At 40.9% G+C, this 21,921-nt stretch overlaps 6 protein-coding genes across 8 annotated transcripts; all 6 read left to right on the top strand.

Annotated features, from left to right (window-relative positions):
- Positions 1 to 46: 46 nt before the first annotated feature.
- LOC143361580 (cytochrome b-c1 complex subunit 9-like) lies at positions 47 to 1,370 on the top strand. The gene is made up of 2 exons (XM_076801093.1): positions 47 to 694; positions 981 to 1,370. Exons 1-2 carry the CDS (start codon positions 557 to 559, stop codon positions 1,122 to 1,124), a joined length of 282 nt encoding a protein of 93 aa, XP_076657208.1. The 5' UTR covers positions 47 to 556; the 3' UTR covers positions 1,125 to 1,370.
- A 562-nt stretch (positions 1,371 to 1,932) lies between these two features.
- On the top strand, positions 1,933 to 5,697 carry LOC143361289 (extracellular matrix protein 2-like). Its single transcript, XM_076800563.1, has 2 exons — positions 1,933 to 2,111; positions 3,168 to 5,697. The coding sequence occupies exon 2, from the start codon at positions 3,177 to 3,179 to the stop codon at positions 4,566 to 4,568; it is 1,392 nt and encodes a 463-aa protein (XP_076656678.1). The 5' UTR covers positions 1,933 to 2,111; positions 3,168 to 3,176; the 3' UTR covers positions 4,569 to 5,697.
- Positions 5,698 to 7,468: 1,771 nt separating this feature from the next.
- Positions 7,469 to 10,242, top strand: LOC143361367 (extracellular matrix protein 2-like). The gene is made up of 2 exons (XM_076800704.1): positions 7,469 to 7,511; positions 8,706 to 10,242. Exon 2 carries the CDS (start codon positions 8,706 to 8,708, stop codon positions 9,990 to 9,992), a length of 1,287 nt encoding a protein of 428 aa, XP_076656819.1. The 5' UTR covers positions 7,469 to 7,511; the 3' UTR covers positions 9,993 to 10,242.
- A 1,248-nt stretch (positions 10,243 to 11,490) lies between these two features.
- Positions 11,491 to 13,923, top strand: LOC143361366 (keratocan-like). The gene is made up of 2 exons (XM_076800703.1): positions 11,491 to 11,718; positions 12,077 to 13,923. Exon 2 carries the CDS (start codon positions 12,077 to 12,079, stop codon positions 13,472 to 13,474), a length of 1,398 nt encoding a protein of 465 aa, XP_076656818.1. The 5' UTR covers positions 11,491 to 11,718; the 3' UTR covers positions 13,475 to 13,923.
- Positions 13,924 to 15,478: 1,555 nt separating this feature from the next.
- On the top strand, positions 15,479 to 17,298 carry LOC143361349 (osteomodulin-like). The gene is made up of 2 exons (XM_076800685.1): positions 15,479 to 15,524; positions 15,883 to 17,298. The coding sequence occupies exon 2, from the start codon at positions 15,883 to 15,885 to the stop codon at positions 17,296 to 17,298; it is 1,416 nt and encodes a 471-aa protein (XP_076656800.1). The 5' UTR covers positions 15,479 to 15,524.
- An 887-nt stretch (positions 17,299 to 18,185) lies between these two features.
- Positions 18,186 to 21,921, top strand: LOC143361891 (extracellular matrix protein 2). 3 transcript variants are annotated; one of them, XM_076801598.1, is made up of 3 exons: positions 18,186 to 18,910; positions 19,899 to 21,380; positions 21,721 to 21,921. In XM_076801598.1, the coding sequence occupies exon 2, from the start codon at positions 19,899 to 19,901 to the stop codon at positions 21,372 to 21,374; it is 1,476 nt and encodes a 491-aa protein (XP_076657713.1). In that variant the 5' UTR covers positions 18,186 to 18,910; the 3' UTR covers positions 21,375 to 21,380; positions 21,721 to 21,921. The 3 variants fall into 3 exon arrangements, with proteins under 3 accessions (XP_076657713.1, XP_076657711.1, XP_076657712.1); XM_076801596.1 differs by having other exon boundaries at positions 19,899 to 21,394; XM_076801597.1 differs by having other exon boundaries at positions 18,186 to 18,892; positions 19,899 to 21,394; positions 21,721 to 21,920.

The following is a 21,921-nucleotide window of genomic DNA, read 5'->3' as shown; positions in this document are numbered from 1 at the left end:
TTCTCCTTACAATTGGTGAATCGTGAAATCACCGTCAGTTATCAGTTACTGAAAATCCGGTTATCAGGCTGCCAGTAGGTGAAGCGTTAAGTCGTAAAGGAAACAAGTTGATTGATTTGCAGTTACGTATTCGTACGCTTTGTGAAACAGACAATTTTCATCCGACAGTGCGTCGAACCTGCAACGCCACCGTCGAATGTTCTCCGAATTTTCTCCGTTACTGTATAAGTGTAATTTTTATTTCAATCAATGTAAATACAAATTTTTTACGAGTTATTAAAATTATTGAAATAATGTTACATCGTAAGACGTTGCATTGCGAAGAGTCTTTATTACCTCGCGAGACGTTCGGGAGCAGTGGAGGTCACGATGACGAGTCGTTGGAACGCGACGCTATGGAGACAGCTGGTACACGATGCTAAGGAGGAGACGTTGCGCCGTTTGTTCGCGTGAATTTGAAGATATTTGAGGAGAATCGATCTTTCACCGATAACTTCGCGTCGACGAGACTAATAGTTTAACGGCAATTGAAATAATTCAATTAAGTTTGACAACGATGGCCTCGAAGTTTCTCTATCGATACGTTTTCAAGCGGACCTCCACTTTCGTCCTCGGTGTTGTCATTTCCTCGATGTTGTTCGAGAGGGCTTACGATTCGGCGACCGAGAGCGTCTTCCAATGGATCAACAAAGGAGTATGTCGTTCATTTCTATCTCTAATTACTTTATCGACTTACGGATTACGTAAGGTCACCGTCACGTCACGTGGGGAAGGGCAGAGTGGGAGACAAGTCTCAATCTGGTGACTCTGTCTTCACCATAAACGTGAAGTCCGAAATTTGTACAATTTGAACAGTTACGGTAGAGATCTTTCTCATCAGTTACGGAGGGAATGCCGTACAGTCCCTACGGTTGAAGCAAAAGAAAGACCATGAGAGAACGGTCGAGTAAATTTCTTTGAACGTCTATTCTTTTTTGCAGAGATTCTGGGAAGACATAAAGGATCGATACAGCGATCAACCGCAGGAAGTGCGTTACCAGCGTCGATCGGTGCCAGTCGCGAAAACGACAACGACGAAAGAAAGTTCGCAGAAGTTGAACAAAACGGCGGATCGAACGAACTAATTAGAACTAGTTAGATTTTACTACTAACCGATTGGTTTGATGTGAACAATGCAGACTTATAATAAATTCGAATTTTGTTAATTTTGTGCATCGCAAAACTGTCGCGAACAATAAGCTAACAAGATTTTGCGTATCAAATCCCACGATCTTTTTGGTCTCATTACCGTGGCAACGCGTATACTGTGTTCTCTCGATATATGTCGCAAATGCCTGGCTTATAAGCGTCGCGGAACCATCCCCACTAACGCGGGGTACACCCCGTGAGTCCAGGGGACCACTGGTAATCTCACTGCACAGGGTTCGGCGCAGATAATTTTGTTAGCAGAGACATTACGCATCGTTATTATCAATACATGCAGTATGTTATCGTTTTATTTACCTCTTCGTTATGTATGCCGTCGATGATGTACTTTATCACGGCTAGTTTTTCCATCGTGGTTTGTTTAGCGATCTCAAACATTTTGTAGATGTCCATTTTGGGACATGTCTCGGATATTATTTTGCTTCGACGAGATAACTCCTTGCGGATTTTTTACATGCGTCCACTATTTGTGCAAACTCGCCGATCAAGGCTCTCCTCGCCGCACCCCAGTTACTGATACGATTTTCGTAATTTCGTAATGTTCTCCAATAAATACAGACAACAAACTAACTAGAATTTTATTTCGGTTTAAAGAAGATTAACAACATATTTAGTAGCTTCGGTTCGAAATCTTTATCGCAAGTCTGATCCGATGTTGGAGTGCAAGCAGATAACCTTATATCTCACTCTTTTATATCTATCTTTAAAACGACAACATATCAGTGAGGGGATTCCTCGCGTTCGGTTCAGTCTGGCACGGTACTTCTTAGCGTACGCGTCTTACATCACGCGATCAGTATATTCGTTTCGCGGTACTGTTTCGTTCGCTATTGTATTTCGCATCAGATCGATAAATCAGTACATCGAGCGAATAAAAATCACCTCAACAACATTAACACTCCGAGGTATTTATTTTACTATCATTGAAGCTACAAAGATACCGTTTGTCTTAGTTTCCAAGTTTTGTCGCACTACCAACAAAAATCATATCAACAATTTTTGCTTCCTTCTACAGTGACGGCCATTCACTTAACGTACAAATCATATTTTAAATTCTAAATGATTCACAGCCTCCTGGAAAGCTCGCAAAAATGTCTAAACTAGATTTTTATAAAGTTTGTATCTTCGTTTAGAAAGTGTACGTAATGTTTCGGTTAATTCTAAGAATTCAATGATATTTATGTTTACTTTGGTCTGAGCTGACGCTTTCTTGGCGGACAATGACTCACGCACGTGGAGTGGGTGCTCTGTAGGTCTGAATATCAACGGTGTAAACAATTTTTGTCAGTGTCTGTTAAAGAAGAACTGTACACTTGAACAAAAGAGGCGTGGAAGTCTACACTCGTGGAGAGAGATTTATAGATTTGTATCAGATTGAAGGAGGAAAGGACTAGCCAATAAATATTAAGTATTTACAGTTATGAATTAACGTTTAATAGAGAAATAATCGCTCACTTGTATGCAAGTAATTGCCTACACCAAAAATGACTGTGCAAGGTATAATATTAAAAAATTTGTTAAATCATTCAAACAAATGAAAATAATTTTAGTGTTACATAAAATAAGATTCAGATTTTATAAAAATATGATTTTTCCCATACCTTCATAAACTTTTCAAGAGAATGCAGATAGTTCACAAATTAAAGTACTACTTGTACATTAGATACAGTGTTTTCTCGATATATGACAATAATACGGGTCTTCCCAGCGACATATATTGTCCAGGAGGTACCATTCTTTGATCCACGCTGAACGCGTGTTATGTTTGCACTCTTCGGCGCCTCCTCGAGCTTCGCGGCTCCTCGCGAGGTATACCCCGCGGTAGTGGGGACAGTTCAGCGACTTTTATCATCCAGGTATTTGCGACATATATCGAGAAAAGATTGTACATGGCCGCCACTGTGTGTTTTAGTTAATTGTACAAGATTTCGACTGAAATGCCCGAAAATTCTCTGTTTCAGATTTTCAAAATGATGTGGGCTTGCGGGTTCGTATTGGTGTTGTTATTGCCGCAATATCGATCGATCCGAGAGATCGATTTTCGGGGGACCGTGGACATTGACATTGAGAATGATTTGTTCCCGAGGCCTCCGGTCAAACACTGCGGCGAAGAGGACGCCGTCAACCTGACGGAATCGGGATTCTCGAAGCTTCCGATCCACATGATTAAGAGCGACAAAATTCGTAATGTTGATTTGTCATTCAACAGCATAAGTAATATACCCAACAGCTTCTTCCGCGACGTTCCGGCCATAGAGTGTCTGAACCTGATGGGGAACCGGTATTCACCGAGGGATGTCCTCGATGGTAGCACTTCAGACAGCTTGAAGACATTGATTCTGGATCGCGCCAGATTTGATTCATGGCGTGAGCGTCCGTGTGAGATGAAAGGCTACTTTCCGAATCTGGAAACTCTCCATCTGAATAAAATCGAAAGATGTTTCATAGACGCGTCTCTCGAGACTCATCTTCCTCGACTTGCTACGCTATTTCTGATGGACTACGGCTCTAACACAGGGGCCTACAATTGGCGACTACCGTCTACTTTGCGAGAGTTGCATTTAGAGGGTACCAGGTTCAGCGAATTTTCTGTGGATACATTCAGTAACCTGCAGTCCTTGTACCTCGACAGGTATAGTTACGTCGACGGGTTGAATATACCCACTACCGCCACCAACCTGCAAGTTGTGTCGTGCAGGTATTGTTCTCTGGACTCGAGTGCGCTATTCCAATTCTTGAAGAGTCCCCGGGACGCTTTGAGGCTGCTCGATTTGTCGCACAACAATCTCTCTTATCTGCGCGACAACATTTTCCAGCACGCGAAAAATCTAGAGGGCTTGCTTTTGAGTAACAACAACATATCGAACATACCGGATGTGCAAACAATGCCGCGGCTACGGGGTTTGGTGTTGAGCCACAACGAGATTAATCAGATCGCGGACATGAAGTGTGATTCCTTGGAGATGCTGAGTCTTCGGGACAATAATATCACCGTAATCGATAATACCACGTTCCTGGGGCTCCCTGCGCTCCAGGTGTTAGACCTGTCGGAAAATAAATTGGCCACCTTGCCGATTGGCTGGGCACGTAGTTTGAAGAACCTCGTAATCTTGAACCTCGACTCGAACTTGTTCGCGAGGCTGTCGGACACGTCCCTGACGGCGGCCACCACCGGTCTAAGACACCTGTCCATGAAAGGAAACCCGATCGAGAGGATCGTCGATGAAGACTTGAAACTAGTCCCGGACAATTGCACGATCTACTTGTTGTTAAGCAACAAAACTTCAGTGCAGGATAAAACATTTAAGATTCGTATTGTAAGCCCGTCTACCCAACGCATATACTACGATGATGATTATTAATACTAATAAAAATTTTCTATCTAAATTGCAACAAACTGCAGTGAAATAGAAATTAATTTGCTTTCTTAATATGTTTAACAAATTGGAAGTAATATAACAGTATTTTGAAAATCGTCTAATGTTTTTGCGGTTTTAAATTAGGCCTACTCATTTTTGTCATAAATGCATAAAATCCGCAGTCTAGTTATTGAACATGGTGCCCGTATATAATTTATTTCGAGGCTTTGCGAATTTAATTGATGACTGTTTGGGATCGAACAGATCAGAGTGTGTCTTATCGAAACAAAGATAAAAACAACAAATTAAAAACTAAAGGAAGAACAAATTGTACAACGATTTCTGGTACTTGAGTTAATGTGGGTTAATTGGATGGACTTCCAAACAGTGTTAGCCCAGGGCCCCAAAATTAACGGTTTGCCGCTGACTGGAAACCCGTTTTTTTTGTGGCCAAAATTATTTTAGCGTAATTACAAGGTTCGAGAAATTTTCGCCAGTAAACATTAGCCGAGCTACTATTGTCTCAAGCGTCATTGCAATTCTATGAAAGGTCTGCTCACGAACGAAAATAAAGACGTAACGCATTAAATTAACGTATGACGTAAACAAAACTCGTTTTCGTAGTCGATCTACGCATCCGTTATGAAATAGTGTTCCGAAGCAACAGTCGTTTAAGGCTAACCGTACCGAGCACAAAATGTGACTGTTATACGTACATTTACAGTTATAGTATTTTATAAAAATTATAGGACTGAATTTATTTTAGTTTTTCGCAATTTTTGTACGCGATTGAACGAAGAAATTCGTTTAATTCATTCTAATGGCAGCATCTTTGTAACTTCAATAATTAAAAATAAAACATGCGAAGCCGGTCGTTTATTTGACGTGATACGGTTATTGTTAATTGTAACAATTGAGAATATGGCTTCCATTGGCAATTGAATTCGCAAGAGATTTGATTACAATGTTCGAAAGCCTTGCAATGTTTACCATTTGTAAAGCTATCGAATAAATAGAAATAATAATCTTCGTAAATAACAAGACACACTTTATGCATGTATCCGCTAATTAATATATTACACATTGTATAATATTTTACGTTTCCGAAATAATAAAAGCTTCTGAATCTTTATTTTATTTTTTAAATACACAGGCGCAACGAAAGTATTCGAACGCCCTTCAAAACGGTATAACGTTTTTTTTTTAAATTGGACCAAACGACGACTTTTTTTGAGCAATTAGAAGAATTGGTTTACCGAACGACGCGCAAGAAAGATTTTGAAAAAATTGCAACTGCTAGGAATTACAGTAAAACCTGTTTTTGTGCGGTAAATATGGATTTATGAAAAAAAAATATTCAGAAATTTCATAAATAGCTACAACAAATAATTTTTGACAACATGTTAAAAACAATTTTTTAATAAAATAATATGTCAAAGATTTACGAAATAGCGAGAAAGTGCTATCCAAACAAAATAAATAATTAAATTAAACGTGGAAACATTAAAAAAAAATGTAATTTCTCATTTTAAACATGGAGAAATTTTCAAAATAATTCAATACTACTCGTCGTAGTTCAAAACGCGCATCTTCTTGTGACGAGAACATTACAAGGGTGTTATAATGTCAACACCGTTGGCATTCATGTACCGCATAAAAAAAAGATCGCATAGAAAAGGACCGCACAAAAACAGATTTGACTGCATAAGAGCAAATAAAAAGGCACTTGCCAAAACTTTTTCATTTCAGGCTGTTATGAAAATTTAAAATATGCGTTTCGTAGATCTATGTTGGCTATGCACATCGATACACACACGAGTCACAAATAATTAACCAGTTAAGCGTGGAATTTAGTTTAAAAAAACCCCCCACAGTATGCGGAATTAAAATCAAGCAATGACGTGCATACGCGTCGAACGCAAGGCAAAATGGTCGCATTATAAATTTTCTTTTCTATTTCTTTTTTTTAGTGGTCCTATTTTATAATAATACTCTTATTGTATTTGATTAAAATTTCGAGTTTTTATAGTCAATGGTAATTTTATATTTTTCACGACGAGTATACACGTCGAACGCACCGTAATAGAGATTTGATTAAAAGGTTTTTCTCAGTTTCTGCTTAAAATCCACAGATTCTAACCTCTTTCGATGCGTGCCGTTTCGATTTGCGTCAACCGATTTCGATGAAATTATTGGACTATAGACTTACCGTTCCCCGTTGGTCGTCCAGGCCTCTTTCCGGGTTGTTATTCGACACTCGCATTATCACAAATGTTACACCACGACACAACACTACTTAGACCATCCGGTACGGAAGGCGACGCGACAGTGACCCTTCGATTTTCCCCACCCTACGCCTTACTCGCAATTTTTCCCACCCCACGTCTTACTCGCGATTTTCTTAAACCTGGTCCACGGGCCCCGGACCATACCGCGAAATACCATAACCTCCCCCCGTGCCTCGCGGAGGTTCGAAACCTCCCCACGGTACGACCATACCACCCAAGCCATAACCCCTTTTTTAGGCAGGACCGCGAAAGGTCGTTTGTTCCCTTTCCAGTGGTCCCTTTTCCAATTTACCCGTGCACAGTATTTTTTGCACGGTAGACACTCTATTATCGACATATCAATCACCTCATTTACCTCCTCAATACGAGTAACATTCCAAATAATTTATTTTATTATCATTGAAGCTATAAAAGTACCATTTGTCATAGTTACTAAGAATTTGTCGTTTGTTATTGAAAGAAAAGCGTGGATATCGAGCTCGTTATCAATATTATCTTCAATTACAATACATGTTCGAATATTTTTCTGTCATAGATAATGTTATCTTGCAATTAATTCTGATACCGAGTCGCTATCGGCCTTATGAGAGCCATGCTTCATTAGAATCCGACGGATAAAGCAACAGTTGTCGATTCTGGAACGTGTTCGTGTCAATCTGTAAGTATAAGTAAGTTTTCTTATAATATAAAAGGGAGTTCATCCGTTACTGACTTTACAATACAGCGTTCACCGCTATAGTGGAATATTTCATGGTGGAAACATGAATTATATGAGAACAGATCAAATCAACGTCTATTTCGATTGAAAAGAAATGGAAATCATTCGCCTTGGTGGAATTCTATATTAGAGATTAATAGATTACATTAGAGATTATTTGATTTTTTATTTCTACAGTGACTTACAGTAGATGTTCGTATCAACGAAAATATTAACGTAGATATTAATGAAAAACACGGACCAATCAGAGCAATCCGTCCGCAGTAGCCGCGCTCCGATTGGTCCACGTTTTCCATGAATAACTCCTCAACAAAGCCGCGGAGAATATTTTCACAAAGGAAAAAGTTACTTCGAATGATCTCAGGAATCACCGTTTTCACGTAAGCACATTTTTGGAACGTTCTGTTTATTGCAGTCGACACGTTCACGGACAGTAAAAATTTCAGTGATCTGCAAAAATAGACAGGCAATTTTTCTTGAAGCCGGTTGTACTATCCGAAATCTGATTAGACATAAACAATAATAGTAAGTTAACTGTCATTAGTAATCAGTCATTACTAATGACAAATGAAATGTATATTAATTACAAAAACAAATTTCAATTTGAAATGTATATTAATTACAAAAACAAATTTCAATTTGAAATGTATATTAATTACAAAAACAAATTTCAATTTGAAATGTATATTAATTACAAAAACAAATTTCAATTTGAAATGTATATTAATTACAAAAACAAATTTCAATTTGAAATGTATATTAATTACAAAAACAAATTTCAATTTGAAATGTATATTAATTACAAAAACAAATTTCAATTTGAAATGTATATTAATTACAAAAACAAATTTCAATCTGAAATGTATATTAATTACAAAAACAAATTTCAATTTGAAATGTATATTAATTACAAAAACAAATTTCAATTTGAAGTGTATATTAATTACAAAAACTTAAGGTTGTATAAAATTAAATGAATAAAAATTGGCTTTAAAATTTGAATGCCATGGCATGCATGTCATTTTGCGTCACTATGAAAATAAATGCTATAGCATTCACGTCCGCGAACGTGTTAATATAATTTGGGCTCCAGAAACGGTAGGAGATCGAACGTCCAAAAATTCTCTGTTTCAGATGTTCAAAATGATGTGGGCCTGCGGGTTCGTGTTGGTGCTGTTGCTTCCACAGTTCCCATCGATCCGAGAGATCGATTTCAGCGAGACCGACTTATTCCCGTCGGCTTCGATCGATTCCTGCGGCGAGGAGGACACCGTCAACCTGTCGCGTTTGAATCTCTCGACGATTCCGACCCACGTGATCAGGAGTGGCAAAATTCGGCACGTTGATCTGTCACTCAACAAGATAGAGAATGTACCTAACAGCTTCTTCCGCGACGTTCCGAACGTAGAGTGCCTGGACCTGACGGGTAACGTGTATTCACCGAGAATGATCTTCGGTGGTAGCAATTCAGACAGCTTGAAGACACTGATTCTGGGTCGCGTAAAATTTGATCGACGGGGGAATAATCCGTGTACGATGACAGGATACTTTCCAAACCTGGAAACTCTTCATCTGAATGACGTCTCACCATGTACGATAGACGAGTCTTTCCAGACTAATCTTCCTCGGCTTGTTACGCTATTTCTGATGGACTACGGCTATGACTCACAGAGAGTATGGCGACTGCCGTCTACTTTGCGACACTTGCATTTAGAGGGAACCAGATACAATTCATATACCGTGAATACAATCAATAACCTGGAGTCTTTGTACCTCGGCAGTTATAGTTACTTCAATGCGTTGAGTATACCCTCTCAAACCGCCAACCTACAAGTTTTGTCGTGCAGGAACTGTTCTTTGACCGTAAATTCAATAAACCAAGTTTTCTATTACTCCCGAAGAAGTTTGAGGCTGCTCGATTTCTCGCACAACAGTCTTTCGTCTCTGCCTTCGAACATGTACACGCAGGCGAACAACCTGGAGAGGTTGCTGTTGAGCAACAACAGCTTCACGAAAATGCCGGACGTGCAAAGACTTCCGCGGCTACGGGAATTGGTGTTGAACGACAACCGGATCGATCAAGTCGCGGATCCGAGGTCCAATTCCTTGAAGATCTTGGGTCTTCGGGGCAATAATATCTCCAGAATTAGTAACACCACGTTCCAGGGGCTTCCTGCACTCGAGGTGCTAGACCTGTCGGGAAATAAATTGGCCTCCTTGCCAGTCGGCTGGGCGCGTAGTTTGAAGAACCTTCTGTCCTTGAACCTCAAGTCGAACCTGTTCGCCAAGCTCTCGGACACGTCCCTGACGACGGCCACCAGCGACCTAAGGCACCTGTTCATGAAAGGAAACCTGTTCAACAAGCTTGTCGAGCAAGACTTGAAACTAGTCCCGGACAATTGCACGATCCACATGATGTGAAGCGGCGAATTGATCTAAATCGTCGCCATTGAAGTCACGATTGCTTGCGATCGGAGGAAGCAGATTAGATAATTAATTTTTGGAAGGCTTATCCCAAGAGGATTTGAAATAATTTCTATAAGCCGCGATAAAAATAAGGTTATTATCAAATGGAGGTTACTCATGATTAAATAGAAGCTACGAGTAACCGTATAAAAATTGTAAAAAAATGTATTTACTATTGTTAAATATATTCTATACATTTTGGGTTTTCTTGGGAATTTTCATCTACTAGAGAAACGGCAATGACCGTCACCTTGACCTTGAGGAACAATTCTTCCCGCCATTGAACGCGACCCGCGAAACCGTACAAGTTTGTATAAAAAATTGCACTTACAGCTAAATAATTTTTGAAGAAAGTTAGTTTTTGAAAAATCCCCGTATCAAAATATGCAGGTGAGAATAAGGAATCAAATAGAGAAGAGTTTTTCAAAGTAGCTCTGGCAATTTCTGAGAAACGGTTCGCTTAATGTGAGACAAACACAATTTTCGGATAACCTAATTCAACGTTTAGGAAAGAAAATATTTGCAAATTATAGTGCACAGGTAATGACGTAATCTCAGTGCATTCCTGCACCGAACTACTCATCAGATATGGGCGATCTTGAACCTGAGAATACGCAGAGAGAAGTTAGCTGAAAAATTGAAATACGAAATTTTTCAACAAATAAAAGTCCGACTATCTATAATTTACGGTTTTTCAGCTGTGTCGGAGGAAACAACAATCGCGAACAAGTGTCCGCTTGCTTGCGTCTGCCGCGCTTGATAGGATATCTAACGTTGTAATTAGGTATTGTCGCCATTATTATTACTAATGCCCTTGTTAATATCGCGACTGCATTCAACTTGATAATGTTTATGACAACTTCTTTATCTATGGCCAATAGCTATTTATACCGAAAACTTCCGGTAATATCATGACTGCGTTTAGATGATCACCACAGCGTGATTCTACATTTTTATGTCAGTTGGAGAATTATAAACAAATTTTGCAGCAAAAAGGACTGTAATGTAGATTTTTCAAAAAAACACTTTTTTAATTGCACCCTGTAGTGCCCGTCGCGAGGATCAAAAGTCTCGACGAAACAACAGGTTGCAAATGATCTGACGATGATTGAAGTTAGTATTTCTTAAAATATTTGTTTAGACAACCTGTTTCTTACCTAAGAAACTAGAATTTTAGCATTCTTGATTTCCAAGACTCTTAGATTAAGTTTCACATAATTCGTTTCCAAGATTTAATAATTTTTTATCGAAACATAAGAGTAAGTACCGAGCTCGTTATCAACTCTATCTTCATTCAGAATTCATATCATTCAAATTTGTTGCTATCGTTGTTAATGTGAGATTTTGTTTATAGAATGAATTTTTGAGAAAAATACTTTAGACAGTATTTTAAGGTATTAAGGATTCGATTAAACGGTCAGAACCGTTTTACATTGAGTGGATGAGTTCGGGTCATGTCAAAGTGAACGTGATGTTTTGAAGTGGAACACCCCATATGTTCAATATGCAGTGTTATCAACTAGCTGTTTCGGAAAGATATCACTGTTAGCTGCACCAAACTAATACAAAATGCGGTTGTCTGATACCGCCTCCAGTGTCGGTGCTATATAAGGAATCGCATCATGCGAATCCGTTACATAAAGCAATAGTTTCCGATTCGGGAACGTGTTCGTGTTAATCTGTAAGTACAAGTGATTTTCAGTTACAAAATTAGGAAGGGTTCCTCCATTACCGACTTTTTTAACAGTTCTGTTTAAACCCCTTTCCGTATAACGTATTTTTATTCACCGCTATGGTGAACCCTTTGCAACCATTCCTCTGACAATGTATATCCAAAGAAATAATCGGGCATAATTTCTCTTGCATGCATGTCTCTTTAATCTGAATAATCGTAAATTCAAAATATTAGAACCCGTCATTTTGACGAGTCCCGTAAACCTAGTATTAATATTTTATTCCGATTTCGGCTCCTGAAACAGTAGCAGCTTGCGAGGTCTGGTTGCCAACAGCGACAAATGTCCGAAAATTCTCTCTTTCAGATGTTCAAAATGATGTGGGCTTGCGGTTTCGTGTTGGTGATGTTGCTTCCGCAGTTTCCATCAACAGCAGTAATACATTTAGACGAGTTCATCGATATCGACATGGAGAACGAGTTTTTCCCGCGGGATTCGGTCGAACCCTGCAGCAAAGAGGAGACCGTCGACCTGTCGAATATGCGAGAACCGATGAGATGGCCCCACCGAATCAAGAGCGACAAAATTCGGCACGTAGACTTGTCATTCAACCACATAGAGAACATAACAAACAGCTTCTTCCGCGACGTTCCGAACATAGAGTGTCTGAACCTAACGTCGAACGCGTATCCACCGAGAACGGTGCTCAATGGTACCAATTCAGACAGCTTGAAGACATTGATTCTGGATCGCTTCGACTTTCTACCGTGGCGTGATTCCGATCCGTGCAGGATAACAGGATATTTTCCGAACCTGGAATCTCTACACTTGAACGAAGTACGAAGATGTTCCATGGACGAGTCTTTCGAGAAGAATCTCCCTAAGCTTACTACGCTTTATATGATGAACTACAGCTCTGACAGAGGGGAACACATTAACGGGCGAATACCAGCTACTGTGAGACACTTGCATTTAGAGAGAACCAGGTTCGATGGATTGTACAATAATGTACTGCGTAACCTTCAGTCTTTGTACCTCGACGGATATGAATACCACGACAGTTTAAATATATCTACTGACGCCATCAACCTACAGATTTTGTCGTGTAGGCAGTGCTCTTTGGATTTGAGTGCAATAGATAGATTCTTCAACGATCCCCGAAACGCTTTGAAGCTACTCGATTTGTCGGACAACGACCTTTCTTATCTACCTGAGGAGATGTTCCACCAGGCGAACAACCTAGAAAATTTGCTGTTGAGTAACAACCTGTTCACCAAAATTCCGAATGTGGAAAACATGCCGCGGCTACGGGGTTTGGTATTGAGCCACAATCGGATCCATCAAGTTGCGGACATAAAGTCGGATTCCTTGAAGATGTTGAGTCTTCGAGGCAATAATATCTCCGAAATTAGTAACACCACGTTCCAGGAATTGCCTGCAATCGAGGTGCTAGACCTGTCGGAGAATAAACTGACCCATATGCCAGATGCGTGGGCATCCGGTTTGAAGAATCTCGTGACTTTGAACTTCAACTCGAACTTGTTCTGGAGGCTCTCGTATACGTCTCTGACGACGGCCACCAGCAATCTAAGTCACCTGCACATGACAAGAAACCCGATCGTGCTACTCTTCTTAGAAGAGATTCTTCTTCTCCCGGATAATTGCACAATCCACGTGCCAAACGGGGAACTAATGAAAAGTCGAATGATGACTAAACACGGTCCCGTTATATACTTTCCGACGAGGTTTCGCAAATGTAATTAATAGTTGCTTCCGATCAAGGAAATTAAGAGCTTATCTCCGGCAATACTAATGTATCAATTTTTAGTAATACTTTACTTCGAAGCCATGTCAATTCAGTTAATGATTGTTTGCGATCTAACGAACCAGAGTGTAAATGTATTCGGCAACGTTATTGTGGGTAGAGTCCGCCAACGCGACGCCAATATGGTCGTGGCGATAACCTTTCGAATCTAATCTCAACGGCGTTGGAGTTCTGCTACTTGGAACTTTGCTGCGAGTAATCTGAACTATCGACAAATATGTCTTTCCGTTAAGTTTATTTACGAAATTATTCTTGCAACTATCAAGCCAAAGGAATAAAGTCAACCACTGCAATCTCTACGTGCGAATATTGTTAGCATTTTTCATGTACTTGTAACTGGAGCGTTGCGTAATAAATAAATCATTTATTAGAAAACTGGAAACGAATTTATTCGCTTTGAACACCGAGAGGAACGTGAAAATGAACAGGCTGGACCAATAACTATGACCACTTTGAATATTTCCTTGTGTCCTGCGCCCTTTTAAAGTAGCGATAATTCCGTGGAAAGGTAACGCTGAGAGGTCCCAGGGCCGTAAGGCCCGCCAGCGCGCCCTCCACCATTTTCTCACCTGACGTGCTCGAGCAATACGAAAGCTCCTTCCACCGATCAGTCCCAATCATCTACAAATTCCAGGACTCCTAGGGGCGCACAGTGCTCGGTCGCTTATGGCAGGCGGCAGATAATTAATAACTTCTAAACTAATCCATTTTCGACCTAAGACCACTGATACATTTCTAAAACTACATTTCCAAGACTAACTTTTGTTTGAAACAGTATTTGAAGCGTTCGAAGGGTATGTGCAATGAATGAACATCTCAAGGATTCGAACGAGCTCAACTGAGCATCGTTTAATAATATCGACATAAGTCGATTTATAAAAAATTACCATAATTTACGTATTTTTGAGCGATAGTGCGCATGTTCGTTCTTTTTTACGTTCCACGATCCTGCAACAGTTTCTCGAAATCGTCAGAGGATCCGCTAGCATCGCGAGCATGGTTTGGTCACTGTTCTAACTTCGATTTCGACTTTCGAGAGATTCCGTTTCGAAGAGAATCGCCATGATTATTACTGACGCTCTTGTGACTGCATCCAACTTGATAATGGTTATGACAACTTCTTTATCTAATGTCAACAGCTATTTATACCGAGAACTTCCAGTAATATTATGACTGCGTTAAGATGAAAGCCTTTCTGTTATTTTATGTATATGGTGTACAAGAAATAAGTACCGCGACCATTACAGCGTGATTCTACATTTCTAGATCAGTTGGAGAATTATAAACAAATTTTGCAGCAGAAAGGACTGTAATGTAGATTTTTCAGAAAAACACTTTTTAATTGCACCGTGTAGTACCCGTCGCGAGGATCAAAAGTCTCGACGAAACAACAGGTTGCAAATGATCTGACGATGATTGAAGTTAGTATTTCTTAAAATATTTGTTTAGACAACCTGTTTCTTACCTAAGAAACTGGAATTTTAGCATTCTTGATTTCCAAGACTCTTAGATTAAGTTTCACATAATTAGTTTCCAAGATTTAATAATTTTTTATCGAAACATAAGAGTAAGTACCGAGCTCGTTATCAACTCTATCTTCATTCAGAATTCATAACATTCAAATTTGTTGCTATCGTTGTTAATGTGAGATTTTGTTTATAGAATGAATTTTTGAGAAAAATACTTTAGACAGTATTTTAAGGTATTAAGGATTCGATTCAACGGTCAGAACCGTTTTACATTGAGTGGATGAGTTCGGGTCACGTCAAAGTGAACGTGATGTTTTGAAGTGGAACACCCCATATGTTCAATATGCAGTGTTATCAACTAGCTGTTTCGGAAAGATATCACTGTTAGCTGCACCAAACTAATACAAAATGCGGTTGTCTGATACCGCCTCCAGTGTCGGTGCTATATAAGGAATCGCATCATGCGAATCCGTTACATAAAGCAATAGTTTCCGATTCGGGAACGTGTTCGTGTTAATCTGTAAGTACAAGTGATTTTCAGTTACAAAATTAGGAAGGGTTCCTCCATTACCGACTTTTTTAACAGTTCTGTTTAAACCCCTTTCCGTATAACGTATTTTTATTCACCGCTATGGTGAACCCTTTGCAACCATTCCTCTGATAATGTATATCCAAAGAAATAATCGGGCATAATTTCTCTTGCATGCATGTCTCTTTAATCTGAATAATCGTAAATTCAAAATATTAGAACCCGTCATTTTGACGAGTCCCGTAAACCTAGTATTAATATTTTATTCCGATTTCGGCTCCTGAAACAGTAGCAGCTTGCGAGGTATGGTTGCCACCAGCGACAAATGTCCGAAAATTCTCTGTTTCAGATGTTCAAAATGATGTGGGCTTGCGGTTTCGTGTTGGTGATGTTGCTTCCGCAGTTTCCATCAACACCAGTAATACATTTAGACGAGTTCATCGATATCGACATGGAGAACGAGTTGTTCCCGCGGGATTCGGTCGAACCCTGCAGCAAAGAGGAGACCGTCGACCTGTCGAATATGCGAGAACCGATGAGATGGCCCCACCGAATCAAGAGCGACAAAATTCGGCACGTAGACTTGTCATTCAACCGGATAGAGAACATACCAAACAGCTTCTTCCGCGACGTTCCGAACATAGAGTGCCTGAACCTAACGCGGAACTCGTTTCCACCGAGAACGGTGCTCAATGGTACCAATTCAGACAGCTTGAAGACATTGATTCTGGATCGCTTCAACTTTGAACAGTGGCGTGATTCCGATCCGTGCAGGATAACAGGATATTTTCCGAACCTGGAATCTCTACACTTGAACGAAGTACGAAGATGTTTCATAGACGAGTCTTTCGAGGAGAATCTCCCTAAGCTTACTACGCTTTATATGATGAACTGCGGCTCTGACAGAGGGGAACACATTAACGGGCGAATACCAGCTACTGTGAGACACTTGCATTTAGAGAGAACCAGGTTCGATGGATTGTACAATAATGTACTGCGTAACCTTCAGTCTTTGTACCTCGACGGATATGAATACCACGACAGTTTAAATATATCTACTGACGCCATCAACCTACAGATTTTGTCGTGTAGGCAGTGCTCTTTGGATTTGAGTGCAATAGATAGATTCTTCAACGATCCCCGAAACGCTTTGAAGCTACTCGATTTGTCGGGCAACGACCTTTCTTATCTACCTGAGGAGATGTTCCACCAGGCGAACAACCTAGAAAATTTGCTGTTGAGTAACAACCTGTTCACCAAAATTCCGAATGTGGAAAACATGCCGCGGCTACGGGGTTTGGTATTGAGCCACAATCGGATCCATCAAGTTGCGGACATAAAGTCGGATTCCTTGAAGATGTTGAGTCTTCGAGGCAACAATATCATCACAATCAATGACAACACGTTCCAGGAATTGCCTGCACTCGAGGTGCTAGACCTGTCGGAGAATAAACTGACCTCTATGCCATATACGTGGGCGTCTGGTTTGAAGAATCTCGTGACTTTGAACTTCAACTCGAACTTGTTCGTGAGTCTCTCGAATACGTCCCTGACGACGGCCACCAGCAATCTAAGTCACCTGCACATGACAAGAAACCCGATCGAGAGGGTCCTCGTAGAAGATATTCTTCTCCTCCCGGATAATTGCACAATCCACATGTTGTCAAACGGCGGAACTGCTAATACTTTACGGCGAGGCTTCGCAAATGTAATTAATAGTTGCTTCCGATCAAGGAAATTAAGAGTTCATCTCCGGCAATACTAATGTATCAATTTTTAGTAATACTTTACTTCGAAGCCATGTCAATTCAGTTAATGATTGTTTGCGATCTAACGAACCAGAGTGTAAATGTATTCGGCAACGTTATTGTGGGTAGAGTCCGCCAACGCGACGCCAATATGGTCGTGGCGATAACCTTTCGAATCTAATCTCAACGGCGTTGGAGTTCTGCTACTTGGAACTTTGCTGCGAGTAATCTGAACTATCGACAAATATGTCTTTCCGTCAAGTTTATTTACGAAATTATTCTTGCAACTATCAAGCCAAAGGAATAAAGTCAACCACTGCAATCTCTACGTGCGAATATTGTTAGCATTTTTCATGTACTTGTAACTGGAGCGTTGCGTAATAAATAAATCATTTATTAGAAAACTGGAAACGAATTTATTCGCTTTGAACACCGAGAGGAACGTGAAAATGAACAGGCTGGACCAATAACTATGACCACTATGAATATTTCCTTGCGTCCTGTGCGATGACTGACGTGGCCCCCTATAATGTAACGATATGTAATTCCGTGGAAAGTTAACGTTGGTGTTCCAGGGCCGTAAGGCCCGCCACCGTGCCCTCCACCATTTTCTCACCCGACGTCCTCGAGCGATACGAAAGCTCCTTCCACCAATCAGTTCCAATAATCGACAAGTTCCAGGACTCCTAGGGGCGCACAGTGCTCGGTCGCTTATGGCAGGCGGCAGATAATTAATAACTTCTAAACTAATCCATTTTCGACCTAAGACCACTAATACATTTCTAAAAAGTATGCAATGGTACATCGATTAATGACAAAAAAGTATAATGTTCCTAAAAAGACATTGAAGCTTTCTCCATTTTGTTATTAGATAAAAATCTTTTTGCTATTTTTTTATTGCTATTCATTGTCGTGTTATGGCCGGTGGGTCGGTTGTTTTTCGCAGCGAAACATTTCGGACTAGATAAGCCGCGGTGATCATGATACCCCTGCAAACTTGAGCCCGGGGAGATAGTCTTTCTGGAACGACGCTCTTTCTCAGCAACTATATCCGACAAGGGCCGGATCAACCTAACGGTCCTGGGCCCCAGTGTCACATTAACCAATAGTTAAGGTGACCACGTGCTTAGGGCATCAGAAGAATTCTGGGGGGCATCATAGAAAAATTCTGAATTATACTTTATAATTAGAAAGAACTAGAAAACGGTGCTGTAGATTAATTACTGCGGTTGGAGCAGAATAAATTCTTAGATTTGAAGATTCGACTGGGGCGCATCAAAGTTTGGAAAGATCGTCGCGTCGATGCGCAAAGGGTCAAATTTGTTGGCCGATGAGGCGAATTAGTAATTGTAATTAGAAATTTGTCGATTATTGGAACACGTCGGTGCAAGGAGCTTCCGCGGCGCTCGAGGACTTGGGGTGAGAAAATGGCGTAGGACTTGCTGGCGGGCCTTACGGCCCTGGGACGCCTCGGCGTTAAATTTCTTCGGTATTATCGCTACTTTATAAGAGGCCTCATCAAACAGTTCGCAGGACACAACGTGGTGAGTCGTTCGAAGGTTCTGGATCGAAGTGAGGGTGTGCACCGTGAAAAATCCACTGTCTTCAACCGTGAGTTGCATCCTACAAGTAATTGTTAATAAACTATAGTTTATTTACTCTAGAACATCAAAATGTTAATGATTATATACGTGTTAAAATAACTTACGAAGGACAAGAACGACTAACGAAGCCTAACGAAGAAAATGTTTATTTTGCCATAGTAACGTCTATATAATTCGTATTACATGCATACAAGCTATACAAATGTTAACTAAAAGTATGAATAACCGGATTTTTCAACATTTGTATAGTTTATATCCATGTAATACGGATTATATACATGTTAACATGGCAAAATAAACATTTTCTTCGTCAATTACAAGACACAGAAACTATATTCATCTTGATGTTTCTACTGTTTCAAATTCCATCCACCCATTTTTGCCATAAATGCGTCAAATCCGCAGTCTAACAATTATAAAGCAATTTGTCTGCGTAGTATTAAAATTATTTTGTGATTCGTAATTCGGCTCGTTGATTCGATTAAATTGCAATGTAATTCGCAATTCGGTTGTCGCATTCAATTGAACTAAAATACAATTCGTTTTCACAATTGAAATACGATCACAAAACAGATATTACAACAGTAACTGACCAGATAGTCAAACCTGTTCCGAGCAAATTTTGATCAACGTTTTTCATCGTACTTTGCGAGAAAAAGGCGGTCATTTTCGTGGAATTTTCGAGCAGAATTTCGCTCCTATTTGCAACAAATTTGCACATCAAAACTTCTCGGCAAATGCTCTAAGCCTAATGTGGAAACAGATGGGTCGGTAATCGAGTGCATAGTTTGCAGTCGCAATACCATGCCAAATCCATGCCAAACCTTGCCCTCGTTCTGTAATTAAATTACACTGGTGATTAGCGTGATCGGCAGTTAAATTAATTGAATGACTCGAATTACGTAATGCGACTAGGATATAGTTCATTTACTGTGTGAAAGTCAAATACAATGTAATTCAATTACGTAATTCGAGCACAATGTATTTCAAGTAGTACAACTCTGCTGTTTCAGATGACGATGGACCGTTCCTGGAAATTGTTACCTATGTTGCTGTTGACGTTGCAATCGATAATGGGTGATTCGAGTACGCGACGCAGGAATCTGCCAATCACACCGTTCCCTGAGATCGACCCAGTAGAGCCCATTTCGTTCTCTACGCCGAATCCCCCTGGGGGAGTACTTGGAACCTGCCAGGAACCCGGCAAGGTGGTGCTGCGGTTGTCGAGGATAGGTATGCGTGTCGTCGGCGAGGGTGTGGTGGATAGTCCGCGGGTGACGGAGCTGCACCTGGATGACAACGGGATCACCGAAGTGTCCGCCTGCGCGTTCGAAATGGTCCCCCGTCTAGAAACGTTGAACCTGTCGTCGAACAACATCAGCATCGACCGGTTGTTGCACTTCGGGGAGCACAAGGGGCTGCTCCGGCTGATCCTGGACGACAACAAGCGTCGGGACCCCGACAACTCGGAGTTAAAGAATATCTACAAGCCACTGCCGAACCTGTGGGAGTTGTCGTTGAGACGGTCGTCTGTGACGGTTTTCGCCGTGTCCTTGAACAAGTTCGCGCCCAGTCTGGGCCGGCTGAGCCTGTCCGGGAACGAGATCGAGTCGAGCAAGTTCCTGAAGGACACGCCGAAGAAACTGAAGCACCTGGACCTGAGCGAGAACAAGATCTCAGAGATTGGCAGCGGCTGGCTGCCGAACGCCTTGATGGAGCTGAACGTAGCAGGGAACAGGATCAAGGAGCTGTGCGCCGAGAGCTGCGAGACGTCCTCGCTGTCTCTCAGCCAGCTGACCATGTTGAAGACGCTGAACGCGTCGGGCAACGCGATCGCCACCGTCCGGGCGGACGCGTTCCAGAATCTGGTGAGCTTGACTGTCCTCGACTTGTCCAAAAACAAGTTCCACGAGCTGTCCGAAACTCTCTGGGACAAGTCCTGGCATATCCACGAGCTGTACCTCGCTCAGAACCAGCTGACCGCGGCCCCCAAACTCTGCCAGCTCGGTAGACTCCATCGACTCGACCTCAGCGGAAATCGCATCAACGCCGTGACCGAGGCAAACTTCTGCAAGAGCCTCGTCCACCTTGAATTTCTTTCCCTGAACAATAATCTCATACTCGAAGTGAACAGCGCCGCTTTCAGGAATTTCCACGCTCTGCGCGTGCTCGATTTGTCCGACAACCTGTTGATCACCGTGCCCTCGAATCTCATCACCTTCACGACCCTGAACGTGCTGTTCATGAGGAGCAATAAGGTCAACACTTTGGAGAACCTCGCCAAGGAGCGGGGCTACCTGCAGAAGTTGCATCTGCAAAAGAACCCGTTGCTCTTTATCAATACAACCTGGATCAACTCGAACAATCTGCCGTACCTTCAGATTATGCTGCAGGACCAACCGAAGAGCCTGTCGGCCGAGGACAAGACAGACAAGGACCATTGTCAGAAGGAGAACGAGTCGAACAGCGACGAAGACGAATGGAGTTAGCAACGGGTAGGTTTTAGAGAGTCCCTTGCGGACGAGGATTTTTTCAAGTATTGAGGATGTTCTCTTCTGAAAACTATGGTAGATCATGAGTGACTCACCCTGTATGTCCAAGTTTTAAAGGAAATAAGAAAAAATTGTGAATTGTATCGCGTTTGAACTCATTTCAATCGGGAAAATGTCACAAACGCGTTGGTCAATGCATCACGAACATTTATATCAGAAACCAAACAGGTTGTGTAAGAATTATCTTGAATTACCTTCGGAATTAATTTGAGATGCAATTCAATTAAACATATTTCCAATGGTTTTCAATGTTTTCAAAATGTTTCTTCTCTTAACGTTCCAGGACACAACAAGTGGACTACAGTTGGTGGCATCGACGAGGACTCTTGGCTTATACTGATCAGATAAAATACTAATACATTACTTTGCTTGAAACACACTAATACCAGATTAATATCGGCGATTTGTACAAAGAACTCTGCCAAAATAAATATTGCTTTTCATAAGATATATGTAAGAATTTATTTTTACCAAAAGATTGTGT

The sequence above is a fragment of the Halictus rubicundus genome, chromosome 15 (assembly GCF_050948215.1).
Source record: "Halictus rubicundus isolate RS-2024b chromosome 15, iyHalRubi1_principal, whole genome shotgun sequence".
NCBI lineage: Eukaryota > Metazoa > Arthropoda > Insecta > Hymenoptera > Halictidae > Halictus > Halictus rubicundus.
This window is presented reverse-complemented; position numbering and strand designations above follow the sequence as displayed.